The sequence below is a fragment of the Dermochelys coriacea genome, chromosome 1, assembly GCF_009764565.3.
Source record: "Dermochelys coriacea isolate rDerCor1 chromosome 1, rDerCor1.pri.v4, whole genome shotgun sequence".
NCBI classification, from domain to species: Eukaryota; Metazoa; Chordata; order Testudines; family Dermochelyidae; genus Dermochelys; species Dermochelys coriacea.
In genome coordinates, this window is record NC_050068.2 from 217,637,235 (window position 1) to 217,647,503 (window position 10,269).

At 46.7% G+C, this 10,269-nt stretch overlaps 1 protein-coding gene across 1 annotated transcript; it reads right to left on the reverse strand.

The window, feature by feature from the left end:
• Positions 1-1,324: 1,324 nt before the first annotated feature.
• Positions 1,325-8,578, reverse strand: LOC119849529 (C->U-editing enzyme APOBEC-1-like). Its single transcript, XM_038386549.2, is given in 5 exon segments — positions 1,325-3,442; positions 3,985-4,106; positions 5,187-5,587; positions 6,073-6,103; positions 8,400-8,578. Coding segments are annotated over 5 exon segments (792 nt in total). The 5' UTR covers positions 8,422-8,578; the 3' UTR covers positions 1,325-3,226.
• Positions 8,579-10,269: the final 1,691 nt, after the last annotated feature.

Sequence of the window (10,269 nt, forward strand, 5' to 3'; positions counted from 1 at the left end):
GAGTAGGGGCATTAGGGGACGAGAGCTGAGGAAGCGTTGTTCTAAGTCAGCCATAAAAATGTTGGTATACTGTGGGGCCATGTGGGTACCCATCGCAGTTCCACTGATTTGAAGGTATACATTGTCCCCAAATGTGAAATAGTTATGGGTGAGGACAAAGTCACAAAGTTCAGCCACCAGGTTAGCCGTGACATTATCGGGGATACTGTTCCTGACGGCTTGTAGTCCATCTTTGTGTGGAATGTTGGTGTAGAGGGCTTCTACATCCATAGTGGCTAGGATGGTGTTTTTAGGAAGATCACCGAAGGATTGTGGTTTCCTCAGGAAGTCAGTGGTGTCTCAAAGATAGCCGGGAGTGCTGGTAGCGTAGGGCCTGAGGAGGGAGTCTACATAGCCAGTCAATCCTGCTGTCAGGTTGCCAATGCCTGAGATGATGGGGCGTCCAGGATTTCCAGGTTTATGGATCTTGGGTAGCAGATAGAATACCCCAGGTCGGGGTTCCAGGGGTGTGTCTGTTCGGATTTGTTCTTGTCCTTTTTCAGGGAGTTTCTTGAGCAAATGTTGTAGTTTCTTTTGGTAACCCTCAGTGGGATCAGAGGGTAATGGCTTGTAGAAAGTGGTGTTGGAGAGCTGCCTAGTAGCCTCTTGTTCATATTCCGACCTATTCATGATGACGACAGCACCTCCTTTGTCAGCCTTTTTGATTATGATGTCAGAGTTGTTTCTGAGGCTGTGGATGGAATTCTGTTCTACATGGCTGAGGTTATGGGGCAAGTGATGCTGCTTTTCCACAATTTCAGCCCGTGCACGTCGGCGGAAGCACTCTATGTAATACTGGCCACTCCAGGCTTGTATTAAACTCCCAAGGTTACAGCTTCTCTCTGACCTTGGATGGGTAGATTCTGCCACCACCCAAATTCAAAAAAAACCCTTTGAACCCAGGAAGGCACACTTGGAAATTCCTCCCTGTGGGGTACCCTCAAGCCCTTTCACCCCCACTCTGGAGAAGAGCTGAGAAAGAAAAGAAAGGAAATCAGCTGTTGCCGCCAGCTAATTAAACAACATATGCACAAACCTCTTAGGACACAAAAACCCAATCCTGTTCTTAAAAAAGGTAAATTTTATTAAAAACAAACAAAAAAAGAAAATACATCTGAAATTTACGCTATTACTAGATTTAAAAAGAGAAAATATAATAATTAAGCATCAAGAATGGTTTTCTTGAGGTCCAGCTTAATGGTTACAAGCAAAACAAAAGCATTTGGGGGTTAGCACAGAGGAGTCCACAAGTCAAAGAAATAAACCTAATCACGTTTTTCTAGACATTTCCTGATCTACTTACATATCTGGGGTTTTAAATGGGTAGCTTGTAGGTATGATCTGATGATTTTTCATACCTGGCTTAAAGCTTTTTACAGCATAGTTTCAGCCCTGTCCCTGCTCTCCAGGAGAACAACACAGACTCTTCAAAGGGGAGTCTTGTTTCAATTTTAAAAAGTTCTAGCCTTCCCATTGGTTCTTTTGGCGAGGTGCCCATTCACTTCCTTTTACTTATGTATAACAGTGAGACTTTTTAACCCTTTACAGGTAAAGCAAGTAGAGAACAGCTACCAAGAGGGATTTTATAGCTAACTGGCTAGCTGGATCCATGAAAGGGAGCTCTCCCCCCCCCCGCTTCATTTATCACAATTGAGGAATATCATTAGGGATCATATTGAAGCAATATGAGCCGAATTACAGCTAAACATTGAAAATACACATTCAGAGCTCTGAGAAATATGTTTTCGGAATGTGTCATTCTCATCACCATTAGTCATATGCTCTTCACGTCCTTGATCTCTGGCAAGTGAAGATCTGGTCTAATAAGGCCCTGCCTACATTTCAACTACAACCCTCCTGGGGACTCTGTTTGCAACACCATTGCCCCTAACCTGGTTGCCCCTTAACATCGGGCCCAGTTTTCCAACCACTTACCATGTGAATAAATATACTCAGATGGACCATCCCATTGGCTTCAACAGTTATTCAACAACAGTTACTTGTGTATGTAGGATTGGGCTTCTGGGTCCTACTTATAGAGGGGAAGTTAACTGTGTCAGAGTTGTAACGTGGTTATGAAAGTTCTGGCCTTCCCTACAAATTGGAGCAATGATTGTGACTGGTTCAGGGGTCAACTGAGCATGTAGCCAGTTCTCTGGCATGGCTGAATGTTGATGGGAGTTAAAAACTCATCGTAGTCTAAAAGACTAGTATTTAGATGTCACCCAAAGCCACTTGCAATTCTGCAGGATATAAAGCTGAGGCTGTTACTCCAATTCACAAATGCACTCACTTTAAAATCTCCACTTTCCATCTCCAGCTTGAAATCATTACTAATTATGGATCATTGATAAGGCACTAGGCACACCTGAGTTGTATCTATAGTAATGTAATTTACTAAAGCACTCTTCCCTAAATGTACCTAGTACAAGGATTGCTCCTTAGGAAATACACACCTCTTCCTCCTCCCGTGATCTCATTTGCACTGGTAGAAATCTAGAGTAACTCCACTGAATTCAGATGAAAACAGAATCTAGCCCATTTCAGTTAACTGAATTGAAGACATTAGGGTCATCTATCCATGAGACTGGACCATGGTCCAGGTCAGTATAACGATGATGCCAGTCATTCTGTTGATTGGTTGATGGTCAAGTCTTGTACCTTGGTGTGTAGCTGTAATTGGATGCTTGTAGATAGGTGGTTATTTTTTGGAATGTCTACACTGCAAGTGAAGGTGTGACTGTAGCGTGGCAAAGCATATCCATGTTAGCTTTAATCTAGTGAGTACAGGTAACAATAGTAGAGTAGATGTCATGGCATGGGCTTCAGCATGGGCTAGCAACCAGAGTACAAGTGCTCCAGGGAGCCTGTGTATGTGCTGTGGTTGCTAACCTGCACTGAAGCCCATGTCACCACATCTACACTACTATTGATACCTGTTCTCACCAGTTTAGAGATAAAACAGGCATGCCTACCTTTGCTACAATCACAATCTTCACTTGCACTGTAGATATTCCAAAAAAATACCTACCTGTATACAAGCATCCAATCATAGCTACACACCAAGGTACAAGACTGGGCCAACTCTTTGCCTTGTTGATGGTTCAGGCTTGAACAATGGTTGGTGCTCCAGGCTAATATGTTGGTGTAGCCTGTTGATTGACTTGTGTCTAGGCTTGAGCACAGGTCACTGCTTGTGATTGCCCGGTGGTCCAGTAAAATACATTGATGGGTACCAGTGCTCAGCTGATGGCCTAGGCCTGAAAATCAGTCGCTGCTGGTGACTGTTTGCTGTATGGAGACTTTGCCAGAGTATTTTTCTATGAGCTTCTTGTAAAATGAGTCGGAAAAAAGGTGAGCCAGTGTAATTCTTCAGCCAAATCTGTAAACAAGGAGGTAGGCCCTGGTACAAAGAGAGAAAATGATATTAAAAGAACTTTGGAAGCTAACAGTCCAATGGCATCATGATAGGGTCACTTGGGCATTTCAAGGGAAGCAGCAACAATAAAGAACCTCTCCCTTCAGCTGCAGTCACTGGCCACTTTTCAACCGTGTTACTGAGAAGAAATTTGAAAGGAAACCCACAAAATACTCAATGACCCCATGAACCCAGATGACACTCTCCATATATTAGAGCTGAGCCATGAAAACGGGTCATCAGAGCCAGAGGAGATGTTGAAGGAGAGACATGAAATGCCACTGATGGGACATAGTCCTCCTTAGGCTAAAGTTCACCCTCCTGGTTTAATCTGGTGCAACCTCACTTCAGTAGAGTTCTGTCCATTTACTCCATGGCTGAATTTGATTCCCTCTGGAAAGAGCCAGGAAGAGAGCTCTGGTCTCTTGACTACCAGTTCTATGCTTCAACCACAGGACCATCTCCTTTTACCTACATGTGATGCTGGATCAATTCTCTCCCCACCCCACCATTAAGCACCTACCAACCTGTAGGATACACTGGAATTCAAGCATATAGAATATCATTCATGGAGTGAAGTAGCAGGACCAGTAAATATCATCTTCTCTGACTTGGTGGTCAACAAATATTCTCCAACGGTAATTGTAAGCTAAGTGAATAACAAGATCACTAGTCATGCAGTGAAGGACACAACAAGGGGACTGATACACCAATCATCACCTGCCCTGAGTTTGATCAAGGCAAGGGAGGAGAAGCCTTAATAGAAGGGACACTTGAACTGCTGGTGTAACCCACACACCTCCTGGGTGTGGTGTTCTGTCCCATTTGGTGGCACCGAGACCACTTAGAGAGAGAGATAAAATGAGTCTGCTCCACAGCCTTAGCTAACAGCCAGCTGGATTTTAGCTCATGCAGTAGAGGCTTGTGCACTAAGCTCCAGAGACCCCAGGTTTGGTCCTGCCTGCCGATGACTACAGTTTGTTGGCGTTACACTGGCACCTGGAGATGCCTGATGTGCTGTGCTGCCCTGCATGAAGCTCCAATCTCAGGCTGAAGGGGGTGTCCTCATTATTGCTCAGGATACAGTGACCCAGGGAGGAGAAAAGAAAGACATGCCCACATGCTCAAAGGTGGAGGGGACGCCTATATACCAAAGACTTCCTGAAACTGGGACAGTGTGGAGATGACACCAAGCTCCTAACGGGATTGGTTTGAGGCATAAGTGATGTAGCCTACAGCGCTGTACCCTAAGAGGGTGCCTCATGAGGGTGGCTCTTGTACCTGTGATGGTTAGGGATCTATCTGACTCCACATAGCCTTGGGGGGGAAGATTTCTCTCCGAGAGCTTCCCACCCTCTGGGAAGGGAACAGGCAGAACCAGCGGGGGAAATGGGGGGAGAGAAAGAAAAAGCAGGGGGCAAGAGAAGTTGCTAAAACTCCATTCTCTCTTCAGGGAGCAGGGAATAGCATGTGGAAATACTTGAACTAACCCATTGACACCCCCCCCCACTGCATTTCCCTAGAAATGAATCAATGTTTGGCCAATATGGCAGTATTTGATTATGGATTGACCCTCACCAGCTCATTTCACATGGCCATCAAACCGGAATGACTTTCACTGACTACTAGCCTGGGACCTAACTGGCACCAGTGGCCTAGAAGTGAAAGGCTTCATGTACCATTCCCCAGTGTTCAGAACTGAGGTACCTGTAACCTTGGGAAGTGTTACCTGGCAGGGTCATGATATAAATGTTCACTCCACTGCTCACCAGGTCCCTGAGGCCTTGTTGGTTCCGTTCATCTCTGTGCCTGAAGAGCCGCCCTATGTAGATTTGCAGGGTCACTTTGGGGTGGGCCTGTAGGAAGTGAATGATCAGTCTGCAACACAGCCCACAGGGGCTCCAAGACAGGAACCAGATGATGGAGCAGTGCACCGAAGGCCTGTGGTGTATCTCCCTGAAGTCATTTTCCAGGCAGTTTATTTCGGCATGCTGGGTGGGGGTGTTTGGGCACCACTTCCTCCAGAACTTGGTGCTGCTGCCCCACTTAATTTCATAGAGTAGGTAGGTCACCTTGGGAAATGCACTGGGGTCAAAGATCGCCCTAAATTCCTTTGGCTGTATTTTCCACCTGAAACCCAGATTCCATCACTGGCACCAACATCTTTAATGACTCCCCCTTGTCTCACATATAGCAAAAGAGACAGACGGTGGTGAGGATGGGAGAGGGACGGTATGTATGGTCTTAGTACCACCGCTTTGCAGATGGTCAGACAAACTGCCTGTATGAGTGTGTGTCCCCAGGTCCTGTCTCTAATGACCCCTGGGATATATGGTACCTGGGACTTCTGGGATCAGGGGTTCAGTCTGAGCTGCAGCTTTGTTGTAAAGGAAGGCAAGAATTCTGTCTACAATAAAGCAAGGCACCATGGCTGCAGCGTACTGCTCCAGGACCTACATCATTATGAAAAGGACAGAGAGAGAGAGGAGAGTGGAAAGGAAAATAGCAAGATGCCTTTGAGATAGCAGAAGTTTAAGGGGAAGAAAATCCCACCCACTCCCTCTGAAATTCTCTGTGGCACCAGTCACGTACCAGACTAGAGCTGTCATTCTTACCTGTGGCTAGCACTTCTGGATGGATGACCTACTGGAAGAGAGAATGGAGAGTCACCTATGAGCTGGTACAAATACATGTTGGGTTGGGGGTGGAGGTGATTTTTTGGATCCCAGTTCTCAACACAGGGATCCAGGACAGCATTTTAGGAAATCAGTGACCATTCACACCCACCTATTCCTTACAGTGGAAGTCCAGAGAAATGTGACCCTGTTCCTTCCTAATTGCACCAGCTTTCTGCCATGTATTATCATTCTTACCACAGGGCTGCTATGCACAGTGCCACCTGGGGTATATGCTCCTTACATCTAGATAAGGAGTTTAACTGGGTTGGAAATTGGATGGCAAACTACCACAGGCAGCTTTAATATATCAGGAAGCAGTGACTTTGTAGGGGTGCTCTTCTCTCAGAATCAGCAGTGTGGTAGGTGGGTCAGTAGTGGGTGCTCTTCCCTCTGACTCAGCACTGACTCTAGCATAGCATTAGGGGGCACTGTGCTGCAGGGAGTGGGGTGGCTGGTTCAGTAGGGGATGCTCTCCCTTCTGAGTCACCACTACCCTGTAACTCTAGTATGGTGCTGGGGACATCTCTAGACGAGATATAAAACCAAGAATGGGGTGCTTAGAATCCCTTGACACTCTTTGTAGGAGTAGGAGTGTTAACCCTGGTGTCCTGGCTAAATTCTCATTTGTGTTACTGCACTTTGCCTCCCAACACTTCTCTCTGTAGTTTCAGCTGGCTACTAGATTTTTCTTCTCTCGCAGTCAGCTGTGTGGTATTGCTGTGCCCTGCTAAACAGTGGCCATGCTCCACCCCAGAGGTTCTCCTCTGACACCGTTTGTACATCAGTGCAACTCCGTTGATTTCAGTGGAGCCCCTCCTCATTTACAGTGGTATAAGAGGAGAATCCGGCCCTTTGCATCAGCTTGTGAAACATTTTGGAAGGGTTCAGCCTGGAAGACGTTAGGGAAAATGTTTGTTCTTTGTGATATTAGGTCCTGCCAAATTGCCCCACGTTGCTGATACGGTTCTTCCTCCCTGTGCTCTCAGTCTCTCCTTGCTATCTGTGATTTTTCTGTGAGTCCCTTTCTCTAGGACCTCTCATGCATCCCTGAGCTCCCAGAATGGAGCTGCTATCCTGCTCTTGTGCAGCTAGTTTGGTTCGTAGGAATCTTGAAGGCGATAGCTGAAAGAATAAAAATATAGACCTAGTGACCTTGGTTCCCAGGCCTGGGATGAAACATCTTGGCACCTTTGCAAGGGGATTAGATAAAGTTCAAAGGGAGTTTAGGAAAGCTCTTGGTGTATCTGATTTTAACTCTTTTTGTCCCGGACCAAAGTCAGTTTTCCCTACCTTACTTGCAAGAGGGACACTTAATAGCAGTGCTCCCAATGATGTGGGTACATGACTGCTAGGAGCTGGACCGGCTAATTCACAGACACAGAACTATGTTCGCTCTCGTACAGGAATACAAAAATAAATACTTTTCTTTCAACACTGGCTGCCACGTAGCCATGACATTGTTATAACCAGCCTGGGGCTGCATCAGAAGCAATGCCCTAGGAATGAAAGGCTTTGTATCCAAGCCCCCAATCTCCGGGCCGTCCAATCTTCTTCACCTGGTGCTGGCTCAGGCCCAGTGCACCAGACAGGCCTCCTATCCCATTCCTTGACCCTCTTCTAATCATAGAATCATAGAATATCGGGGTTGGCAGGGACCTCAGGAGATCATCTAGTCCAACCCCCTGCTCAAAGCAGGACCAATCCCCAATTTTTGCCCCAGATCCCTAAATGGCCCCCTCAAGGATTGAACTCACAACCCTAGGTTTTAGCAGGCCAATGCTCAAACCACTGAACTATCCCTCCCCCAGCTGGTAATCCTGCCACCCCCCACTACTACCTGGGGCTGGCTTGCATTTCATACCCCAGAGATGATCTCCGCACTATTCCAATCTCAGTTCCCCTGAGTCAGCCACTCTGCCACCCTCCCCTTGAGACTTGTGTTTTCAATAATTTGCATTCTTTAGGGACAAATCTTATCACACATTTTATACCTAGGCATGCAAGCATAGATACATACGCCCCTGCACCCAGAAACACATATGCAGAGATAAAAATACACACCAATAAAACGTTTGCATTATACAAAGAACCCCACATTCAAACATCCACTCCTACACATCCCTGCGTGATCACAAGTGCTCACAAACACATGTAAACATACAACTTGCACACACATACACAATCACTCACCTCAAACAATCACACAACACGGGTACGCATAGACAGACACACACACACATTCGCTCTTTCACCTACACACATACCTGTCTCTGTGGAAGCAGTCATGGCTTCCTCTCCCTTTTTTCTAGCCTCCTGGTCTGTGGGATGGTCTTTTTCTCTCTTAACTGAGACCCTTTATCTCTTTCAGTTCCTGTTCATGAGAGCTGACCTTGCTCAGAGCGAAGGGACAGTAACCACTCAGTGCCCTGGAGACTAGACTGCAGGGAACAATCTTTCCTTAGCAGTGGAGGGGCTGGGGGCTAGTGGGAGGAGCACAGGAGCGAGTGGGAAAAGAGAATGGATAGGTGACCTGAGAAGTCTTCCCCATTTCTAACCTCTTTGGCTGTCCTGGAAGGAGGGGAGTTTTGCCAAGTGATGAAGGACAGGGCAGGGCCACAGAAGGCTTTATTTATACAGGCTGAGAAGTATTTGTCAGCTTGTTCTCTTTCTTTGCCCCCTTTCCAGTGAAGGCAGCCTGGGACAAGGTCCATTCACAAGCACCTGCCTTCCCTCCTGAACACAGAGATTGCTGTGGCCACACAAAGGGTACCTGCTATCTGGCCTTGGTGCCTTTATGGCCTGTGCATTGGGGAGAACTCCTCCAGCAAAGCTGTAGGGAGGCTTTACTCCCTGAGAGAGAAGAACAGCGATTTATTTGGCAAGGAAGGGAGTCTCTCCCACCCTTTCTAAATCAGTCGTTCACTGGCTCTAGATATTCCAGAGCTCCCCAGCTCTGGGCACTGCATCTGCCCTCTCCTCCTGCCTGGGGGGGTTTGCTGGTTTCCAGGGTCATTTGGTCAACATACAATGATACATTATTGACCTTGGTCTGCAGATTGGAGACCTTGGGGTGGCTCCCTCTCCCACACAGCACCAGGAATGCCACAGCCATAAATCACTGGGGTAGAGAAGGGGAGAAAGGAATAGTAACTGGAACCCCCCCACACACACACACACACTCATTTTTCAGCCAAAGCTTTGTACTTCCTGCTATTGCTGTTTGCAGACCCAGAAGAACAAGCGAGTTTTCCATGTTACACAATGGCAATGCTAGACAGGGCTCCTTGCCCAGAATGGCTGGGAATCATGTAGGTTGGTGCTCCCATCGACTCCCAGTCAGCAGTCTTTCCCCATTGCCAACAGCAAGAGGCTGGGAGTGGAATAGCTGGAAGCTCCCACAACAGCCAGCACTCCTTTGCCTTCCCTTCCTGTTGAGAGAGGCTGGGAGCAGGTAGCTAGGAGCGGTCCACCGCCGCTTTTACTGTAATATTCCCTTCTGTGCCTCCTCCGGGGAAAGCATGAGATTGCAATAGCACTGAGATCTTTACAGTTCTTACACTGTTTGCTGTGGTGCCTCTCGCAGGACAAACCAGGCTGTCTTTCCCCACTCTGAACTCTAGGGTACAGATGTGGGAACCTGCATGAAAGACCTCCTAAGCTTATTCTTACCAGCTGAGGTTAGTTAGAAACCTCCCCAAGGTACAAACTTTGCCTTGTCCTTGAGCCGTATGCAGCCACCATCAAGCGTTTTAAACAAAGAACAGGGAAAGGGCCCACTTAGAGATGTCTTCCCCCCAAATCCCCCCCAAGCCCTACACCCCCTTTTCTAGGGAAGGCTTGATAAGAATCCTCAGCAAATTGTGCAGGTGAACACAGACCCAAACCCTTGGATCTTAAGAACAATGAAAAATCAATCAGGTTCTTAAAAGAAAAATTTTAATTAAAGAAAAGGTAAAAGGATCACCTCTGTAAAATTAGGATGGTAAATACCTTACAAGGTAATCAGATTCAAAACACAGAGAATCCCTCTAGGCAAAACCTTGTTACAAAAAGACACAAAAACAGGAATATACATTCCATCCAGCACAGCTTATTTTGTCAGCCATTAAACAAAAGGAAATCTAATGCATTTCT